Genomic DNA, 23,841 nt, shown 5'->3' on the forward strand with positions numbered 1-23,841 from the left:
TGTGGCGGTAGCTCTTCGGGTTGAACCCGGCTGGTGGCCCGCTCTTGCACATCGCCCTCCAGCCGCTGGCCGCTCGCTCTTACGCCCGTTCCAGGACCAGCTCCAGTTCGGGGACCCTCCTCGGGCGATCGCATTCTGAGTATTCTTCGTGAACGTAGCTCCATTTTCTGGGTGTATCTCCTTTGCCCGGGAGACAGCGGGTTGGCAAGGCCTCCATGACCCGGGAGGCCTTCCCCGGGAGAGATATAGCGCTCTGACTCGCTCGCACCCCCTCACTTAGCCACTTTCGACACCCGTTCTCGGAGCCAAGACCAGGTGTGTGTTTCCAGTTCACGCCCGATCTAAAAATGTCGTCATATGATCTTCGTGGAGGCGTGAGATAGGAACATTTGAGACCAACAGGTAGGCTCCTACCCTAGTGTTGATCCCCATTTGATATTATTATCATAATTTTTTTTTTTGCTATTTTTTTTTAAGATTATTGTTAAAATCAATAATAATTTAGAAATAAGACAGAAATTTTTGTAAAATGGAGAATAGTGGAGGATCTCCAGAGATGGAGATCTCCGATAATGAATCTCATATAAGATCTGGGAAAAAACATAAACGAGTCCCTCATAAGGAAGATAATTCTTCTGGGGACGAATCCGCTCATCCTACCAAGCCCCCCTCTAAGAAAATTGCAAGCCTCCCTTCTCAACCCACTGTTACTTTCACTCCCCCTCTCCCATCATCGATTTCGCTTCCCCCTTCTGATGCTTCCGATCCAACCCAATCCTCGTCCTCGTCCTCATCCTCATCCTCGTCCTCGTCCTCGTCCTCGTCCTCGTCCTCGTCCTCGTCCTCGTCCTCGTCCTCGTCTTCCCCCTCTGTTGTCTCCGCTCCACGTGTCAGAGTTTATCCAGAAGATGCACCTGGAACTGGCCCTTGGGTTGTTTTCCTCCGGCCAAAACCGAAAGGAAAAAACCTTAACGTGATTCAGATCATGAAAGATCTGGCCAGATACACTTCTGTATCTGAAATTCGCAGGGTTAGACCGAACAAATTGCGAGTTGTCGTGAATGAACCGAAACAGGCAAACGAGATTGTTGCTGATCAACATTTCACTCTCGAATATCGAACATTTATACCCTCTCATAACGTAGAAATTGAGGGGGTGATAACTGAAACGGGTCTGACGAGCGAACAAATAAAATCAGAAGGAAAAGGCAAGTTCAAGAAGCTCCCCTCAATGGAAGTGAAAATCTTGGACTGTCGCCAACTCGGGAAACTTTCCCATGATGGGGACCAAACTAAATTTACGCCGTCCGACTCGTTTCGAGTCACCTTTGCTGGTGCCGCCCTCCCTGACTACGTTATGGTGGACAAATTGAGACTACCTGTGCGACTCTTCGTGCCAAAGCCCATGACTTGCAACAAATGCAAGTCAGTCGGTCACACTTCGGATTATTGTGCCAACAAGGAGCGCTGTGCCACTTGCGGAGAGCAACATGAGGGGAAATCCTGCAGTGCGACTGAGCATAAATGTCCATATTGCGGGGGATCCCCACACGAGCTCTCAGTTTGTGAAAATTACAAGAGTCGCTGGGAGAAACAGAAGCGCTCTTTGAAGGAACGCTCGAAACGCACTTTTGCGGATATTTTAAAGGGCGCTTCTCCACTGGCCCAACAACAACAACCAATCACCACACAAAATGTCTTCGCCACGTTGCCCGTTGACGAAATAGAAGCGGACACAGCTAGCGGGGGCACACCGTTCATTTTCCAAGGGAATCCCCGGCGCAAAAATGTGACCACTCCCAAAGTTCAAGGACAAGCCCCTCCGGTGATACCCCCTGTTAGCATGCCTAAAAAATCGAGTGCAGCGGACAAGCAAAATCAGGTTCCTCCTGGTTTCCGTGGGAATAATTCACCTTCAAATGGCCCAGCACTCGAGGGGACATCAAAAACCCCAACTGTCCCTGTTATTCCGTCCAGTTCAACTTCCCAATCGGGATTTATAAAGTTGTCTGACCTTTTGGACCAAATCTTCAAGTGTTTTAATGTTTCCGACTCCATCAGAACCATTGTCATTTCAATGCTTCCAGTATTAAAGACAATTTTGCAGCAATTGATGCAAACATGGCCCCTCCTTACAATGATTATCTCTCTTGATGTCTAATTCAAATAGAGAGGTCGGAGATATCACTGTTTTACAGTGGAATTGTCGTAGTCTTATCCCTAAATTGGATACATTCAAAATTTTAATTCATAACTACAATTGTGAAGTTTTTGCTCTGTCCGAAACTTGGCTTTCTTCGCGAGATGATATCTCTTTCCACGATTTTAATATTATACGCTTGGACCGTGATGATAGATACGGAGGGGTGCTTTTGGGGATCAATAAGTGCCACTCATTTTTTAGAATTGACCTTCCACCTATTGGAGGGATCGAAGCTGTTGCTTGTCATGCAAACATCAGAGGCAAAGACCTCTGTATTGTCAGCTTGTATTGGCCTCCGAGAGCTGCGGTTAGCCGCAAGCAACTTGTTGACATGTGCTCACTCCTTCCTGAGCCACGATTGATCTTGGGAGACTTCAACTCTCACGGAACTGCCTGGGGGGAACAGTACGACGACAATCGTTCATTGTTGATATATGACCTTTGTAACAGCTTCAATATGACCGTTTTGAACACTGGGGAAACAACACGTGTACCTAAACCTCCTGCTAACCCAAGTGCTCTTGACCTCTCGCTTTGCTCGAATTCACTATCGTTAGATTGCAAGTGAAATGTAATCCAGGACCCCAACGGTAGTGATCACTTGCCAATCAAAATTTCCATCACCATTGGGTTGAATTCTTCTGAATCTATAAACATGGCATATGACCTCACAAGACACATTGACTGGAAAAAATATGCGGACGCGATTGCTCTAGCCATCAATTCCAGAGATGGTTTACCTCCATTGGAGTTGTATAACTTCCTTTCTCGTTTGATCTATGACAGCGCGGTTCGCGCTCAAACGAAACCCATCCCAGGTTCCACCATTTCCCGAAGGCCTCCCAATCTATGGTGGGATAGCCAATGTTCTAAGCTTTATGTAGAAAAATCGAATGCATTTAAAGCTTTTCGGAAACGTGGAACCCCTGAAAATTTTCAAACGTATTTAGCCCTTGAAGATCAATTTAAAAACTTAATCAAAGGGAAAAAACGTGCTTATTGGCGAAATTTCGTGGGAGGTTTGTCACGAGAAACGTCAATGAAAAAATTATGGAAAGTGGCTCGAAACATGAGAAATCGCTCTTCAACGAATGAAAGCGAAGAATATTCACATCGATGGATTTTTAATTTTGCACGGAAGGTTTGTCCTGATTCCGCTCCTGTGCAAAAAATTGTTCGAGATATACCACAAGGTAGGTGCGATCTTGATTCCGAGTTTTCGATGGTAGAATTCTCTCTTGCTCTGCTCTCATGTAACAATTCTGCTCCGGGATCGGATAGAATTAAGTTCAACTTGCTGAAAAACCTCCCTGATGTGGCGAAACATCGCTTGTTGAATTTATTCAATCGGTTTCTGGAGAATAATATTGTTCCAGATGATTGGAGACAAGTACGAGTTATAGCTATTCAAAAACCCGGAAAACCCGCGTCCGACTTCAATTCGTACCGCCCAATAGCAATGCTGTCTTGTATACGGAAATTGTTGGAGAAAATGATCTTGTTTCGCCTTGATCGATGGGTTGAAACGAATGGCCTACTCTCAGATACACAATATGGGTTCCGCAGGGGCAAGGGGACGAATGATTGTCTTGCGTTGCTTTCTTCAGAAATTCAAATGGCTTACGCCGAAAAAAAACAAATGGCTTCAGTATTCTTGGACATAAAGGGGGCCTTCGATTCTGTTTCAATAGAGGTTTTGTCGGACAAATTACACTCTCGGGGTCTGCCGCCTCTATTGAATAATATGTTATATAACTTGCTTTGTGAGAAACATTTGAACTTTTCTCACGGAGATTCGGCAGTAAGTCGGGTCTATTACATGGGCCTCCCCCAGGGCTCATGTTTAAGCCCCCTTTTGTACAACTTCTATGTAAGCGACATCGACAATTGCCTTACACAAAATTGCAGCCTAAGACAACTTGCAGATGATGGAGTGGTGTCTTGCGTAGGACCAAACGAATCCGACCTGCAAGGACCCTTACAAGATACTTTGAACAATTTTTCAACCTGGGCTAGGGATCGAATTCTCCACGGAGAAAACAGAGATGGTGGTTTTTTCTAGGAAGCATAGACCAGCAAAACCAAAGCTTCAACTTTTGGGTAAACCGATCACTCATGCTATGTCATTCAAGTATCTTGGGGTCTGGTTCGATTCCAAATGAACTTGGGGGGCCCATATTAGGTATCTGAGTAAAAAATGCCAACAAAGAATAAACTTTCTCCGTACAATTACCGGCACCTGGTGGGGAGCCCATCCCGAAGATCTTATAATGTTGTATCGAACAACTATTCTCTCAGTGATGGAGTATGGCAGTTTCTGTTTTCAATCAGCTGCCAAAACACACCTCATTAAACTCGAGCGAATTCAGTATCTTTGTCTCCGTATCGCGTTGGGATGTATGCCCTCAACGCATACCATGAGTCTCGAGGTTTTGGCAGGCCTACTCCCACTAAAAGATCGCTTCAATTTATTATCTCTTCGGTTCTTCATCCGGTGTAAGGTCATGAACCCATTGGTGATCGGAAATTTTGAGCAGCTGATCGGGCTAAATTTTCATTCTGGATTCATGACTTCATATCATGAATTCATCTCCATGCAGGTTGATCCTTCTTCGTATATTCCCAACCGTGTTTGTTTTCCTGACTACATCAATTCCTCTGTACATTTTGATCTGTTCATGAAGGAGAAAATCCATGGAATTCCAGATTATCATCGATCGGGGATCGTTCCAACGATCTTCGATGAAAAGTATGGGGGTATCAATTGCGATAATATGTACTTTACTGATGGGTCCACTATAAACGAGTCCACAGGATTTGGAGTGTTCAACGAATTTTTTAGCACCTCACACAGTCTTCAGAATCCTTGCTCAGTGTATATTGCTGAATTGGCAGCAATTCATTGGGCGCTGGACAGCGTCGCCTCACGACCTGTTGAACACTATTACATTGTAACGGATAGTCTTAGCTCTGTCGAAGCTATCCGTTCAGTGAGGCCGGAAAAGCACTCGCCGTACTTCCTTGAGAGAATACGAGAAATTTTGAGTGCTTTATCCAGACGCTGTTATGTCATTACCTTTATCTGGGTCCCTTCACATTGCTCCATTCCGGGTAATGAGAGGGCTGACTCATTAGCAAAGGTAGGTGCAATTGAAGGCGATATTTATCAGCGTCAAATCGCCTTCAATGAATTTTATTCTTTAGTCCGCAAAAATACCATCGCTAACTGGCAACGCAAGTGGAATGAAGATGAATTGGGCCGGTGGTTTCACTCGATTATCCCTAAGGTTAGCCTCAAACCGTGGTTCAAAAGTCTGGACTTGAGTCGGGACTTTATTCGCACCTTCTCCCGACTCATGTCCAATCACTGTTCGTTAGATGCACTACTCTTCCGTTTCAATCTTGCCAGCAGCAATCTCTGCGTTTGTGGCCAAGGTTATCACGACATCGAGCACATTGTTTGGTCGTGCGAGGTGTATCTGGTCGCCAGATCGAATTTAAAAAACTCCCTTCGGGCCCGAGGAAGACAGCCCAATGTGCCGGTAAGAGATGTGTTGGCTCGGTTAGACCTTGATTACATGTCCCATATATATGTTTTCCTTAAAGCTATAGATCTTCGTGTGTGATTGCCCCTACATCCTTATACCCTCCTTTCCTTCCTTTGCGGGTAATTCGTCCCCTTGCTATAAATAGTAGAATAAGTTGAAATGTAAATACACTATAGATATACGTATAGATTTATAAATTGAGTGTTCATCAACATTGTTACAATTTCCTTATATCCCATCCTTCTCCTAAAAATATGTCACCCTCCTAAACTCGAGTACACCGCGAGTAATCGGTTTTCCACCTTACTAACCATAGATGTAAGAAAATTGTTTATATATATAGTTTTAAAATTATATTTAAGAATTCGGCTCCTTTAAACTTAAGTAACTGAGCCTGTAAAAATAAACGAATTAAAAAAAAAAAAAAAAAGACACCCCTAAATCAGACAATCCCTCTCTCGAGTTTTGCTCTTATCAACACATTCGGCGATGCATTCATATTTATACAGAGGAGAAGTGTCGAATCATTAAAGAAACGTTTATCAAACTCTAAAACCTCTATATGCCAAATTTGATTCCATTTGCTTGATTAGTTCTCGAGTTTTTTCAGACCCCCCCCCTTTTTCTGTAGAGAGGGGGAGGAGTGTCAAACCACCTTCGAGACATTTATTGCTTCCTAAAACCTCCACATGCCAAATTTAGATCTATTTTCTTGATTCGTTCTTGAGTTATGCAGAAATTTGTGTTTCATTTGTATGACTTTTGTGATGATTTTGACGAATGCGGAAATTGTGAATATTCTGTAAATATCTCTAATATATCGAGCATACCCTAACAACATAGCTTCATTGCTGGGTAATATAGACTCGTCCAGCAGGAGAGGTAATCTGTTGGTCTATAATAAATTGAATAACATTTTTATTGCGCCGGCTAGTGACCTTTCTATCCTGGATTCCTCGAGTCGAGAAGACGCACCACGCTAGATATGGGGTACATACTAGGGGGGCGTTGCTGATTAATTTTCAGCTGCATCCCAATAGGAAGTTTCCCGTGTCGGGCACACGTACAGAGCATTGGAGACAGCAACATCCCAATTACGAGAACACTTGTAATACTAACCTTGAGCCGACCGCGAGTAATCGGTTACATATTACTAACATAGATAATGAGAAAAACTGTCAAAATATTGAACTCCGGCCCCGTCAGGCTAACGCCATATGAGCCTTGATAAAAATATATATTTTGGAAAAAAAAACATTTTTCCCTCTTCGTGACCCATGTCAAGTTTCCTGAAATAATTAAAAAAAAAATGTTACGCCATGCACATAGGTGACCAAGCATTTATTCTTAATTAAATTCTTTTTCAATCACTTTATTCTAGTTCACTTCATTTAGTTATGTTAATGCCTTGTAATTTCTTGAATTGAATTAGAAGTACATTATCATTCAAGCACCAACGTATTTCAGAACCCATATAAACTTGCAACCTAAGGGCAAGCTTGTTATATAGTGAAATATCAGGAGCATGTTCGACATGAATTTGATGATGACTTTCTGTATATTCGTGTATATGTTTAAAATACAGAAAAATATTGAACATGCCTCAAGAATCGTATGCTCAAAAACATTATTTTAACAAACCTGGTCAGGTTTTTTTTATTTGCCGAATTTTACATATTGTACTTTTTGTACTACTACTACCTACCTACCTTCCTACCTTCTTACTAATAAACTTTGTTTTTTTTATCGTTGAGCAATGAAGATATGTACCTTGATTTATAAAAATGTTGAACCATATGAAATGGCACCCCACTTCTCCATTCCTGCTAAAGACGTTTTTGAGACACTTTTTGATAATTTCATTTTCATCAGCGAGTGTTGAGTGAATATTCTCACTTCACAATGCCATAAAACAAAGTTCTGAAATCGATTGATGAAAATGATGAACTCTATTTTAAAAGCAAAGAATTATTAATCGACTCAAGGAGGAGCGTCAAGGATGAAATTGACGGAGAATTTAAGAAAAGCAAGGTTCAACAAAACCATGTATAAATATCGTACAATTTATTATGAGAAAACTTTTTTTATGATTTATTTTGTTGCATTGATATGACTTAAGGGGCTAGTACACTATGAACATCATAAAGAGTATGTGATTTTCGCGATTTTTTTTCCAACGAGAATGTGAATTACTCTTATAGCTTATATTACAGTTTTATTAGGTATATATTACTTAACAAACAAAGAATATATTGGTGTCAATTGGACTGTCCCCTGAATAGTCGCAACCGGCTTGTTGAACCCTTGCAGCCGAAACCTTGTAAATTAGTGGGAGTTCTACAAGTTTTTCTAGTGCACCGATTTCAACCAATGATTTTTTTTACGTCGTCTTGGATATATTTCTTGTCATCGTAAGTAGCATTTTTTTTCAAATATTTATTTTTGACGTGGCCATTTTTGTAAAAAAAATTGCGTTTTTGCCTCAAAAATCGAGACAAAAACATTCACCAAAATTTTAGTTTTCGAAATATCAATCAAATCAATGTAATATATCAGATTTTTTTTCAGTTCTTTTCAATTTCTCGTTCAAGATTTTTCAGCCACTTGCAAATAACATGTTTATCCGTTACATGGAATAAACGTTTGATACAGAAAACATGATAGAATAAAGACAGACCCCTCCCCTCTTCTCACCATAGAGAGGGGGATAATAATTATAATGATGAGTTTTGGAAGAAGTACTAGGATTTTTTTTAATAAAAAGTAAATTCAACGGGGTCGTTTAGAAGATCAATCAATGTACAGTTCTGCGATTGGACTCATGAACTTGCGCTTCGTAAGAACACATGAATGTTTGAAGGTATTGATAACAAAAACAAATTCTTTGAAAAAATTTTAGCTCGGCGAATTTGGATTTAGTTTTTGTAATCATTGATTGTATTTGTATTTTTTTGCTATTTACATGGCCTTGAACTAGAGGACGCTATTTTTTTATGGTTTTTTTTTCTGGAAAGCTGAGGTTTTTCCACATAATGTATCTCAAAATCAGAGAGGTGTTATTTTTCGTTTATGTGTTGTTATTTTTCAAATTTAACATGTACTCTAGTCTAGAAATTTGAGAATAATCAAATTTGTTTTCCTTCATATTTCTTTAGTTAAGGTATTCAAGAATATACTTCATGCAATAGCGACATCTTTACTGATTCAGAATCTGTTCGATTTTTTTGTTTCAGATAACCAGAAGGGCTGGAATCGTGTACGCCATGGCACAACTTTTTTTTAACCCTCTCACTTCATCAGCTCTTAACTATTGAAGTTATGAATATTTTTTCTCCGTTCAAATAGCGATATAATGGATAGTAAAAATATTCTTTGTTTTACTTTTACGGAGCTCGAAAAAACGTCCAAAATTCGTGTCTCTACACTAGAATACCCCCTTAAGTCTTCGTTCAATATTCCTATGCGACTAGACTAGATCTATGCGACTGGAATCCATTCTTCCCGAAAGTGTCATATTCTTTCAAAGAAGGTTAGCTATTAGCTTCAATTTAATATGCCGATTATCTAAATCGATTCAATAGTTCAAATGTTATGAATTTTTCAAACAAGTTATTTTTGGATAAAAGGGGAAAATTAATTTTCGGACCACTTTGAAAAATTATAACTCAAAAACGAAAAAAAAATAATTTTTGGATATGTTATGGATATGATTCTTGTTATGTAAAAAAAGCTCAGCTCAAAAAATATAAAAAAAATGGCAAATACAATCAATAATCACAAAAACAAAATCCAAATTTTTTGCAAGTATAATATTTTTTCGAGGAAGACTAGCTAATTAGCTTTAATTTGATATGTTGACCAACTTTTGAACTACTTAACCGATACAAGTAGTTCTAAAGTTATGAATTTTTGAAAAAAGGCATTTTTGGAAAAAAAAAAGAGGAAAAAGTTTTTTCGAACCACCCGAAAATGAAAATTGGCACCCTAATGAAAAAAACGGGTCTAATCGTTTGCAAAAGAGAACAAAAATCTGGAAACCACTACATCGGTTTGGCATGTTTGGTTTGAATGGTTGTATTTGTTTATCTATGTTTTGACAATAAAACACACAAATTGAACAACAATTGACAAATTGAACGGAAAAATATTCATAATTATAATAGTTACAAGTTGATGAAATGAGAGGGGATTCAAAAAAAAAATTGTGCCATTGTGTGCACAATTCCAGTCCTTCTAGTTACCTGAAACAAAAAATCGAACAGATTCTGCATCAGCAAAGATGCCGCTATCGCATGAACCCCATGTTTTTTGATAAAAATGAAGAAAAAAAAATTGAATAATTTGTTTTTCGTTTTCCGATTTTTAAGAAAAGCTGAAGTAAAAAAATCATGTTTTTATTGGTTCTTGCGATAGAGAGATTCATACAGATCGTATTTATATAAATTCAACATACGTTTTTATGTTTTGAACGTCAAAGATTGTAACAATCGTTCATCATTGCCCAAAGCGATGACGTTGCCATCTCTGGACGAATTTCATGCCAACTCGAGTGGTCGTTGGCAGCATAATCTCAGATAGCAGTGAAACGTTGTGAGTGTAAACACATGGGTCTTTTATGCAACTTTGCATACTTGAAATATTAAAAAAAAACAATTAGACTAGTTTTTGAAGAAGGACAAAATTATTTCTTGATTTTTTACAAAAAATTAAAACTCAAAAATGAATTCTTGGAATCATAAATGAAAGCGTTTGGTTTCGAAAACTGAAATGAAATTTTAGAATAGCAAAATACGGGACTTTCAACAATACAAATTAAAACTTCATAATGTAAGCAACATTGTGATGGTTAGTGGATGAATTAAACGGTACAACATTTTATGAGTTTTTGACATTCTGAATTCGGTTATTTTTTCGCACGGTGTGTTTCTTAATGTTTCGCTCTGTGAACAATATTGGAGAAATAAGAGATCTGCGAAAATCACAGCAATAAAAAAAATCAGGCTACTAAATTTGCTAAACGGTATTTTTCAAGACCAAAGATAAATAAAAGATCATTAGTTGGTCCCATCCAAATAAATTTAGTATTATTTTTCAACTCATTCCAGCAGCGAGCGACAGCGAGAGATGTCTCGATGAGGGCTACCATTGCTACAAAGCAAATACACGCCAATCAGCCGATAGTCAGTAAATTTTGTCGATTTTATTGGAACTTGGTACATATGATGGAAGCTACCCAAACTCATAATTTTCATTATCATATGACCAATTTAAATTACGACTGATTTTTTAAAGGGCGTATTCTAAATTATTTGTATTTAATTTAGTACATTTGTACACAATTATCCATTGTGTGTGTTTTTCTATTTGTTGCTTACTAGAAGTAGTACGGAACTCTAGAAAACTCGATTTAAATGAGCAGTGTTTATGTTCATGTCAATCGATTTCAAATTTTGATGTATTTCAGAAAAAAAGAAAAAGAATACAATATTATGTGATTGAATTCAACTCCTTAGCCTAAGATTTAATTTCCAAAAGAGCGGACCAAATGCGATCGCTTTGATGGGTCAGTAATTGGAGTAATTTCATTACTCCGCTGAAAGTTCTACCACCCTATTTTATGCAAGTGCACCACGAGTGAGACTCGAAATTGTAGTTTTTGGCACAGTCATTTCACCATGAGTAAGGCCAATGTTGTAGGTGAAAAGGTTGAGGACGAGCCTATGGATATATACTCTTTCAAAAACATTATTGAATTCAGCGTAGAAAATGTATAAAAATCGCTCTTGTCCAAAAATGCAGGATATTCCAAGTGCCAACATATTGGTGGAGGCTGTTTGACCTTGAAAAAATCGTGCTTTTTTGTCATTATAACTAAAACTATTTTACCGAAACGGGTACCTACCGGTCAACACAAATCATAGTATTTTATATAAGAACAATAGAAAAACGAACCTTAATGTGCTGACTATGCTTGTTTGTTGCCGATAGAAGATTCCCCAGAAATATATTTACAATCAAACAAACTTATTATGCTGAAAACTTATGCCAAGTCCCATGGGATCCACCTTGGCAGAAAAGTCAACAAAGTGTGGCAGTTATTTACGGCTTGATTTCTGCAACAAAAAGCCCTACTGCTATTACTACTGCTGATGTTGCTGCTGCTGCTGGCATCCCGATGGCGTAAGCTTAATCTAATTTTCATTACCATGAGAGTGCAATGGCGTTCCAAAGTGCAAATTACCATCGGAGCGCGCGGAGGCCGGAAGGCAATAGCCATCCTAGAGGGAGCTGGTGATGCCATCTCGCCGGGCTAAAACTTTTGCGCAGCGTGAGGCGAATAGGATCACGTTCAACAGCGCAAAAATATGTCGACGATAACCGTAAAATGGAAGAAAAGTGGAATTGCTTGCTTGGCCCCTCGTTGGTCGCCTCGTCGTCTTGTGTCATCCGTTTCATGATTTTTTTCTTCCTGTCTAAGAAAAGGATGAGAAACGAAAAACACGAGCGTTTTCTTCAACTTTAGCCCCGGTGCTTATTTCGAGAAAATGTCTTCGCCGTTGACCGACCATATAAAGAGAGTGAAAACGAGATAAATTTCCTGCAGAAAAGCACCCGGCCATAAAGATGAATCTGCCGAGATGCAAGCATTCCCGAGCTTTCGCTTGTGAATAGGATAATTAGAAGTGATTATCCAATTACTTTTCTGTGTCCCCCCGGTTGGGCTGTGTGTCGTAGCGGAAAATTGCTTCCATTCCTGGCCCTTCCCGGCCGGCCGGAGGGGTAAACAATTGACTCCAAGACAGTATCAGGACACAAAGTTTAACGCGGGCGAGACATAGCTGCTATCGGATATTAACATTCGCCAAGTATTTTAATTCAATTCGTGAAACCGTGTGCGCTGCGCTGGTGAGAAATGAGCACTGGCGAAAGCAATGGGGTGGGAAATAATGACCTTATCTTCAACCAGAACCACCGTATCGAAAAGTGCACTAAAACCTTTTATTACAGCCCATTACACAACATTTCCCAAGAAGTTTCCTTTTATTGCTGCAAAATGCACCGGCGGTGAATTGACAGGAATCGGGAATCGCTCCAAGTGGCGCTGGCATCCAGGGCCGCAGCTATGAAGTGCACAGCGCTGTAATAATTCTGCTTCCAGCTTGAAAATCCGACGCTGCTTTTCTGGATGCTCCGAGGCAGTCGGGTGAAATGAATGGAATAAAAATGCTCCTCTTCAAGGGTGTACTTATAGAAACGCAATATGAGAAAAACTATGCTCACTAGGTGGTCATAAAAAAAATCCAGAGTGCAGAGTGAGGTGCGGAGAGTAATTGTTGAATGAAACATCGAGAAGCACACGAATTTGTTTTCAAGAATAATGTTGTGAAAGGATGGTGCGGGCGCTCAATTTGAATATTGAGAGCTTACGTGCAATTGAAGTGGAGAACCCAATGCGGGGCAACGGAGGGGTTTGACCTGTTCCACAAATCGACCATATGGCTCGAATGGATGATTGGATAAATTGTTTCAGGATAATGTTATGAGGTTCCCACACCGGATTTTGCTCTGAGTCTGAAACATTGTGCATTTTATTAGTGCTGTCCATGTTTTTTTTTTTTTTTGAGAATAAAATGTATTATACAGGGGATGCTCGAAATAAGAAAAATTGTAAGGGGTCGTATCTAGGACCCGACTGCATATTTTCGACGTAGAACTACGTAATTGCATTATGCAATCCACTTGTTTACCACTTCGAATATTATCTTAGAATGCATCGAAATTTTTGTAATAGATTATGTTCTTCGTTACAAATAAATTTGATGAACGTCCTTTTACGTTTGATATGATGCCTAGGACTACCAAAATATGTGAACGGAAGAATTGTCAAACGATCGTTGTATTTTACATTTCCCTCTGAAATTATTGCATCTCATGTTTACGTAATTCTCGAACCGCGAAAGTTCATTCACCTCTAGTATCTGAAATGACGATTTTCCCAGGCTTCTCAGTTAAAAGTACGTTTATTCCGGTCTGTACAACGACAAGCGAGTACAAAAGTACTCAACACCAAAAAATACCCCCGCCTTGCAAGTATTTGCAAGGATTCGGATTCCCTCAGGCACATGGATTTTGAAGTCTGTGTTGGGGAAACCGTAAATTGGGTCAATCAAAACTTGGCAGTTAGGGCGTTTAAACATTTGGACATTTTACAGTTATTCATTTGTTCATCTAATGAAAAATAATAATTTATTAATTGTGATAGACGCATAGAAATATTTCCTATCAATTGATGCAAAGATCTTTCCGATATGTTAAGAAATTAGCACACAAATCGGCAGAACAAATGTATGGGAAAAAAAGAAATTCTTCCAGTTTTCGTGAATTTAAACCGTTTAGAGATTAGCGAATTGTAATGTATAGAATATCAAACAAATCTTAGAGAATATCCGATTCGATTGGTATGCAAATCATGAGAATTCATTCACATTGAAAATAGTTATTAACGTTAACTTTATTTCATAAAAACGTGACCTGTTTTCTGATTTGGCACCCTTAATGTAAGCCGTAGTCCTACGTCAAAAGACCGGCCAAGACAAGCCGAACGAGTTGTGGATACCTTCGAGTGAGACGTTAGAAAAATTCAGGATTGAGATGGCTCGATAAAACAACCAATGGACATTTTCCTCCTCGCCAACCTTCTACACCAAATCCACATGTTCCATGCGGGTAGTCACCCAGCAGAGGCGATGTATAACCGACCGCTGAGAAAAACGCTGGACAGCCCACCGTTGAACCAAGAACCATTATCGAACCGTTGGAGTGTATTTCAGCCTGAAATATTCCATGTACGCAAAAATATATGTCAACAACAAATGGAACTAAGTAGAAAGTAGAAAAAAGCCACATCAGGGTAGACTGCAAGAAATTGACGGTCACACGTCAACCAGTAAAATTTTGTGATGCGATCAGGAATGCCTCGTCGCGTTTCCATGCGAACGATGCACATGTGTTGTGTACACGAAGAAAAGCTCGTGCATTAGCGCTTGCGAGACTTTCTCGTGTAACTGCCTTAAAGTGACATTTGGTTAGGCTTTCTGAGATTTCGCACAGCACGTAGAAGAGACAATGTGCTTTGTCCTATTCAGCCTCGTATCTCACACAATCATTGCGAGCTGTATGCAACAAATGAATGAATTGATTGGATGACTTTAGCAGCGATATTTATGTCACTAATTGTTCTACGTGCCGTGCCATATTACGAAAATTAAAATTCTAACACCAGAAGCACAACTTCCCCCGACACTGCAGATATACGAAAAAGTTTCGCGATCATTAATGCGCGAGCTTCTCTTACATGCATACAACACATGTGCATCGCTCATGGGGAGGTGTAACGAGATATTCTTGAGCGCATCTCAATATTTTACGAAAGAGAAGAGAAGGAGTCGAACCCAGCCTCACATGCTAAAGACCGGTCTCATCGCTTGCTCATGAAGAGGTTGTGAGGAGGAGAAAATCAATACTCGTCTCTCGAAATTAAGGCGCGCGCACACAGGAAGTCTGAACACCTCTCAATACTTTACGAAAGATAAGAGAAAGAGCCAATCCCAAGCCCGTGTGCTAAAGCCCGATCTCATCGCTTGCACATGGAAGGGTTGTGAGGATGAGAAAACCGATACTCGTCTCTCGAAAATAAAGCGCGCGCACAGGAAGTCTGCCAGCAGCATCACAGTCTGCTTACTTATAGGGAGCGGAAGTCTTCGAGTAAACTCAATCCACGCTAGCTTGTCCTATAATCGGAGAAATGTAAAATTACATCAAGGACTGTCAATTTAATTAAATCGAATATCTAAGAAGTTTTCTGTATCTCTTACATTTCCAACGCTCACAAAAACATCATTTCCCAAGAAATAATGCACAAATTATACTATGCAGTACCTTTCGCCAACAGAAAATCCGAAATATGCTGTGTTGGGGCCAACTGTAGTTATCGCAGTGGAACGAAATTTAACTTCCAAATTTTAACAACCGATGAACATAGCTCTTACTGTTGAAAAAAAAAAATTCCCATCTAGCTTGCAATGTGCTATACTTTAACGTCACTTTTTATCCAGAAACAAGGCACCAATTTGTGAAAATTCAATGATCAATTGGAAAGACACCCAACCACCAATAAGCCCGAAAACTATCCTAAATTCACACAAAATTTCTCCCGGTTATAAAAAATAAAATAGCTTTTTATTATTTTAAATATCATGTTAAGCTGTGTAGGGTGTATGAAAATATCCTCGGTGAGGGAGGAGCTGGAATAGATAATGTCCACGTGGACACATAAAATTATTTTTTTGAAAATTCATTTACCGTCGATGGGGGTGAGATTGGGCCAAGAACAGAGAAAGTTACTATTAATAATATCTTGACATTGCTAATATTTTTGAAAGATGTTAACCGTTTAGTAAGAGACATATTTTCACTACTTCCAATTCATAATACTTGACTGTAGTACAAATAGTTATTGTTCAATAAGTCATCAAAGTTTGATGTGTAGATAGCCATCAAATATCTCCCCAGAAAAATGTCATGCTTAGAATTATACAGAACAACTACAAGGTTAAGAATTTCATAGAATGGCTCTTTTATGTCTTGTCCAGATCATTTATTGTTGTTTACGAACATCAAAAAAGGTTTTACACACCTCCCCTCTCTCAAAGAGGGGGGGGGGCTGCCATACAAATGAAACACAAATTTCAGTACAACTTGAGAAAGCATCAAGCAAACGAACCCAAACTTGGCATGTAGAGGTTTTAGGGTGCAATAAATGTTTCTGTGTTGGATAGACACCTCCCCCTCTCTAAGGGAAAGGGGGCTGCCATAAAAATGAAACACAAACTTCTGCATAACTCGAGAACTAATCAATCAAATCGAGCTAAATTTGGGATGTGAGGGTTTTTGGGTACGAGAAATGTTTCTATGATGGTATGACACCCCTCCCTTCTATGGAATGGAGAGGGGGTCCCATAAAAATATTACACCCGAATATGTTCTACAATTACATAGCAAACAAGCGTTGTTAGTCAATTTGATGTTTGCGCCAACGAAATTGGTTTTTGTTCGAAAGTGGAAATGGATTTTAATGTGATAAAACGCACTCCTACATCTTCTTCTATCTATATAAATAAAAATGGATCGCCGAATGTGTTGAAAAGACAAAACTCGAAGAAGGAATTATCCGATTTAGGGCTATTTTCATTCTATCATATTTTCTATATCAAACATTTATTCGATGTTACGGAGAAACATGTTATTTGCAAGTGATTGAAAAATCTCGAACGAGATTTGTATCTGAAAATAATTTAATATTATAATGACGAGTTTTGGTAGAAGTCCTAGGAAATTTATATTAAAAGTAAATTGTAAAGGATCAATTAGAAGATGAATCAATTAACAGTTCTGCGATTGGACCCATGATCGTAAGAAAACGTGAACGTTTTGAGGTATTGATAACAAGAAAAATTTTTTTGGGCGGGACGAAGTTTGCCGGGTCAGCTAGTATGTACATACACATGAATCGCCAAATTCTTAGTGCAAAACTCTAAACAGAGATGTAATGGTTCTTCAGGTGGAATAACGCACTTCTATATCTATAGAAATGAAAATGAATCACCAAATAATTTCAAAACTCAAGAACGGTTTATCCGATTTAAGTTGTCTCATTTTGTTGAGTTCGTTTTTGCCCGTAGATGTTAAGGCGAAAAGATTGGAAAATTTTGAAGGAAAATGGAAAAATTCTGAAAAAAATAATCCCCATATGTTCTACAGTGATGTTTTTAGTTCAATGGAAATTCGCGGAATTCAAATTGAATTGAATTGAATCAATCATTGAAAAGATCTGGGATTAAACCCACGAACGATCGTTGAGCTAGAAACTTGAATGGTCAAATATATTCATATGAGAAAACATGTTTGGTCGTGACGAAGTTCGCCGGTTCAATTAATATATATTTTGGATTTAGTGTCTTGTTTTGAATTATGAAATATTTGGTCAGCCTAATAATAGCTAAAATAAAAATACTATATAGCTTTAAATCTTTGAAGTTCTTTGTTTGTTGCACAGAGCGTATTGTCATGTCACAAAGTACATGCCGATTTTTGCAAGGTTCATGCAAACTCGCAACTTGCAAATATACAGGAATCTACGTTGACAAATCATAGAACAAAGCTCATTTGCATTTGCATTAATGTTCAAAATCTGTAAAGCGCAAAAAGTCAGGTGTTGTCACGTCACAAAAGTATTGGACTGACAAAAAGCGAATTCAACCATAAAATATTTTCCAACTGATGATTCTTGTAAGAAATTTTCTCAATTTTACTTTGATATCGTTTACTTTTTGGAAATACTGTGATCTATACATGAAAACGAGAAAATACCTTTTCAAGTCACGCTAGCATTAGTTGTTTGTATAACAGTTTTAAAAATACGATTGTTGAGATAGCCCAACAAGCTGGGCTGGAGTAAGCTAGTTTCCGAGTTATAATAATACGAGTATTAAAAGCATCCTAAAAGTACAGAGAATTGTGGCAAGTCATGAGTATAAACATTTGCATTACAGCCGTTATCTTACGTTTAGTACTGTTACTCCTCTCTTCTACTTCTTCTTTTTATTTGCCTCTTGCTACACTTCTGTGAGATTATTTCTTCTGTATATAAAATTAGTTAACAGATTATATTGTTAACTAATTTTATATCTTTTCTCGCTTCAGATTTCTACTCTAACCTTCAGTTGCTGTTGGAAACAAACCGTAAATATATGAAACTCCAATCTGAAGTATAAATATGTCTCTCGAAGTACGCGATGGCTCTCGAACACGCAATTCGAAGTATTTTTAGGTTTGCCTAGGAAAATCACCATTTCAGGTCTATGGTTATACAATTTTTCAATAAATTCAATGTTACCTATATCTGTCAACGGTTGGGCTAGTCAAACACAAAATTGAACTTGAATTGGAAGCTATCTTGGCAAATGAAATACTAAAAAATAAATAAATTTGCTATTTCACGTGCTCGCAATGTGAGAATTTATATTTTTTCTGTTTCTGAAATCACCACCTAGCTGCTTGGATTACGTCTTACTAATCGAGAGCCCGTCGTGTCATCATGACATTTCTCTCGTGCTTACTGCAAGGCTACCTCAAATTGTGAGGGGAGTCGCGCCGACCGAAAGGTCGTAACAATAATAGTGTAAAATAAACCATTCTACGAGCATACATTCTGATGTCTTGTTAAGTGTTTCACAAGACAGTTAATGGAAATCAACTACTTATGCATAAAAAGGTTAGTACATGAAAATAATATTACGTACATCCATTATAATGTATGCTCCCAAATTTCCTGGCTTCCAATCAGCATTCGGCAAATTAAGCTATCATCGGAATTCGCAGCACTAGTTCATAAAACTGCCTCTTTCCCATCCCAAAAATGGCAAACACGTGGACCGTTGACTAGATTTTTGTTTCTTCTGTTATTTGTTCTACTCTCATTCACACCGTTAATATTTATCGTTATTACCGGTTCCACTTTGCCTGTTAGCATCGAGGAAGTGATTGCCGGAATCCGATATTTACACCCGGCACCGAGCGCGCCGGACTTTCGGATTTCGCACTATCCCCACGCCGCCCCCCATCGCTACCTCCTGGTGCTTTCATCATCTCTTTCAACTAGCTCGTTAACTTTCCCCGTTCTCAGCGCACCCCCCTAAGCTCCGATTCACCGACCCTCCCTTGGCGTACCAATCGGATGGTATGGCGGTGTGGTGATTGCTAACTTGGTTATGCTTTTTAACACTTTGGGACCGGCGAGCAGTTTGTGCTCCCTCGCACACACGTTCATGGGTTCCTCCATATTGGAATCATTGAGCAGGGCGGATGGAGGAGTGGGGGGGGGGGGGCGTCGATCGCAGGATCACAACCGAACCGAACCACCCAAGAGTTCCGTTCATTTGCTATTCCCCGGTACGGCGCGGACCGCCGGCAATAGCGACTTGGGCTGACCAGCAAAGACCAGCAGCAGTTTTATTACCGACCAACCTATAAATAGGGTATTTTTATCAGAGACCTGTGTGTTAACGGTGTGGCGTTTTCGCTATCATGTAGTTTAGTTTTATTAGCGAGAGGACAATTCCGTTCGGGGTGCCTGGGCTGGCCGGGGTTTTTTTTTCTCCTCCTTACCGTCCTGTCCAATGGGTACGTTTATTTTATTCCCGTCGCTAATTTTTACGGTAATTAAATTGTCGTTTACGGCGGAATTGGCCCAAGAAATGTGTGTATTGTGCCGTATCGTTTTGTCGGTTCTTTGCATCCGTTGGCCACAGGTAGGAATGACAATTTTATGGAAATGTAAGCAAATTTGCGACCCAGGAAAATTTGTCTTTCAATTAGAAGTTTATCGTGGAACTGACAACAGAAGTATTCCACAAATTTAGATAAAATATTGTTGACGGCGGACAATTAAGAGCACGGTTAATAGCAACTACACTTACCTGGGGTGGGTATCGATCGGGCAGTATGTGCAATGCCTCTCGGTAAACGGCCAGTGCTCGCTGCAGCTTGCCTTGGTCCGCATAGAGATTTCCCAGCTGCAACAGTGCACTGATCCGGGCATTGTCATGTGCTGCCCGATCGCGCAGTCCAGCACCATCCAGCTTGGAGCCCTCGCGAAGCACACTGGCGGCCTCTTGGCAGCGGCCGAGGGCTATTAGCGACGTGCCCAGGTTAAGATAGGCCACTGAAAGAAAATAAGAAGCAAAAACGTGAAATTAGATCCGGAGTGTTACGTCAACGATAAGAGCATTAGCAGCAGAAAAGGACACAGGCGGAAATTTCTTTCGGTTTTACGTGGGCGATAAGCTTTTTAATCCACGCTGGGGCGGTGACCACTCACTTACTCTGCGCCGGAGAGATGGGGCGGTAAACCATCGATGTCACCGTTAAAAGGGCTTGGAGATTTTCACAAGACAGCAAAATAAGGACGGCCACTTCACAGGAAAAGTGGTCGTAGATATTCCATCCGTTTCGTTATGCGATGAAAGACGTAATCCACAGATAATTGGACTGCACTTTCTGCCCGTTCCACATTGGTGTTGCGCTTGAAACGTTCTCCCCCCTCCCACTGGCGGGTCGTCAACCTGCCTTCCAACCAAATACGAAGCGCAAGCACGGGGGACATTAGAGGTTCCGGGCAAACGGCGGTTCCTCTTGTAATCGGTAAAAGCACCTCGGAGATAGAGTGCTAGGTAAACTAGAACTGTGTGGAGGCACATCATGGAAATAACGAGCGAGACAAAAAATGTGAAAATTCGTAACGTGATTTTTATGACGAAAGCTGACATAAAGAACAAATCCACACTGATGTCATTCGAGGAAGCCATTTTTGCTCATCTTCCAGTGGTCTGTGGGCAATGTGTTTTGTGTTGATTGATGTATGAAGTGATCGTCGTTTTTCTCATGGTGCTGAGAGCATTTCCGGATCTGGGGATTATTGTGTAAGAATGTTAAAAAGTTAAGAGCCCGGTAATATTCTGACTACAGCCAAACCAAACCTAAAAAACCCATCAATCTATACCTCATACGCATAGCTTCATTTTCCTCCTGAATTATAAGGTAACCATAGATTTTGATGGAGGACAGTGGAGAAGCTTGGCGTAATTCAGATTCGCAATGATTCAGATGGGAACCAAAGGTCGACTAACACGTTGAGCCCCGATTTTTCCTCGCTTTCCATTCAGCCCGCATCGAGAGGCTTTGTGCAATATCAGTGTCGGTCCCAGCTCCCAACGATATTGATTGTATAAATAGGAAATAGTCAGAAATTCGACTAGAAAGTAGTCACATTTTGTAAAACATCCAAAAACAAATCGTATATATTTTTATTTTCTCATTTTGTAACTGTCAGTCCCAGTCAGTCAGCGCTTTTCTACCAAGAAGCTCAACGTCGGCCCCTAGGGACCGACGCTGGGCTCAACGTGTTAAGTCCAAAAGGCGGGATGGGTAACTCATTTCACAGTAGCACTCCTGGTGATGGATCTGGATTGTGTTGACAGTACTTTGTCTTGACAGTGTGGCTCGTCCAGCCCTCAACATTTCAAACCCGTTCATTTTGAATTGAAGAGGTTGAAGTTAAACGATCAGTGCAAATCCATAAAATACGCCGGTTGATTAAAAAATCAGTCAAAATAGCGTTCAAATAATTCACCAGCAAAAAGGTTCGTTCTTCCGGGGCAGCGAGCAGCCAAACCGGAGGAAGAGATAGAACCTAGCGGTCACGGAGACACGTCCCGAAGTCTCATAGTTTTGAAAAGTACCGCAGATAGTTGCCTCTGAACGACGGGACGTAAGTGCTAATGGATTATGGGTAACTTCTAGGCCAGAACTTCGATAAATTCATGGAACGAAGGGATGTCTTCAAATATTGAAAAAAAAAACACAAATAGTACATTCAGGAGACGAAATTCTTCTTAGAATATTAGTGTCTTTTTAGAAAAAAAATAATAGCAAAAGCAAAATACGATCATTTCGAGTGGCATCGAGTGATGCTTCGCACTGTTAACTGTTAACTGTATACCATTAACAAAACTTACTCAAAAATTGGATGTAGTTTTAAAAACAATTATATTTTAAAACATAACCCCTTCGATATTTTTTTTGTATATTTATATTAGGAACCCCTTTCATTTCAATAAAGTTTGACTTATAGTTGTGCCATGATGGACTCATCGAAATGGAGATATATTTTTTTACAAAATTTATAAAATTTCAATACTTTGTGAAATCGTAGCCTTTGAAGATGGAATCTACATTAGATTCCACAAGAAAAACTATACATAAAGTTTTATTCCAGGACTAACCGTTCTTGAGATATAACCAATTTCATAGAATGAAAATCATGTTCGTGAAATACAATATATCATTTCATCGAGCTTCCACTTTGGATATGAGGTTGCCAACAAAATCGTTTATCGATATACTTAATTCTCAATATGCTATCGACCATCCGAAGTGATTTATCCATCGCAATTCGTATCTAACAAAACTTATGCTTAAGAATGCAACATTAAGAAAGATTATTGACGCCCGCTGGCTGGAGTGAGACTACGTAATCGATATTGCAATGCTTTATACTCTGACACGTTGTAATAAATAGATAATAAGCGGAGCTTAAATTGCCAGACTTGGGCATTTTTGGAAGAATGCATTCTGAAGCAAACAACTTCGCAACTCTCTATTAGTCTATTTGGTTCCGATAGCAAATCATAAATGATAGAATTAAAAAAATAAACTAGCAGTGGGATCTTTGATATAACCGCAAGGTGTACATAGTACTATCGTTGGCTTAGCAATCAATAAGTAACAAACATATAACTCTTAGACATTTTATTTTTCGGATAAAGTGAGTATCATGCCACTTCCTTGAGCCGGAAAAGAATTATTAACGCTCAAAAGAGGAATCGATTCCTCCTCGGAAATACCAAGCGCAAATCATAAAAAATCAGGAAATCAGTGTTTAGGCGGTTGAGCGAGACCTTTTCTCGCTTCTTTTCTTTTCTGAATTTCCGAGCGGGAACCGGCTTATAAACAGATTTGTGTGATTTCAATAGCCTGTTTCAAAGCAATTTTTAAGCTATTGAAATATGTTTCTGAGTTATTAATTAAAATGTATATAACTCCTGGACATTTTGTCTTTCGAATGAAGTGATTATCGTACCACTCCTTTTAGCCGGCAAAGAGGTATCAACGTTCGAAACCTTGCACTTCAAATGTAACGCTCTCATTTTCGAAACATTGAACTTACACCCCGGTATACAAATGAAAGACGTAGTCCTACATCAAAATGTGATAGATTCGTTGAAATATTTCCAATCGATTGATGGAAACTTTTCTGCGACCTATCAAGATATGGCCAAGTTATAAGCGTTCGAAATCTATCATAATTTCGTTACGTTACACTATCCTTTCTGTTCGAAGTATTTATACATTAGAAAAATCGATCGGAAAATCGGGTTGTATCCAAGACACGACCGCTTAGGACACAGGACT

At 39.4% G+C, this 23,841-nt stretch overlaps 1 protein-coding gene across 2 annotated transcripts in view; it reads right to left on the reverse strand.

The window, feature by feature from the left end:
- The window catches only part of LOC129774818 (protein O-mannosyl-transferase TMTC2), a 786,337-nt gene that overhangs the window by 68,467 nt on the left and 694,029 nt on the right, over nt 1–23,841 (reverse strand). For both annotated transcript variants that reach the window (XR_008742781.1, XM_055778813.1), the window contains exon 8: nt 20,289–20,533. Coding sequence is in view for 1 of the 2 variants with exons in the window: in XM_055778813.1 (XP_055634788.1) it covers nt 20,289–20,533 (245 nt within the window). In the remaining variant the exon portion in view is untranslated. The remainder of the gene's footprint in view (nt 1–20,288; nt 20,534–23,841) is intronic.

The sequence above is a fragment of the Toxorhynchites rutilus genome, chromosome 3, assembly GCF_029784135.1.
Source record: "Toxorhynchites rutilus septentrionalis strain SRP chromosome 3, ASM2978413v1, whole genome shotgun sequence".
Taxonomy (NCBI): Eukaryota; Metazoa; Arthropoda; class Insecta; order Diptera; family Culicidae; genus Toxorhynchites; species Toxorhynchites rutilus.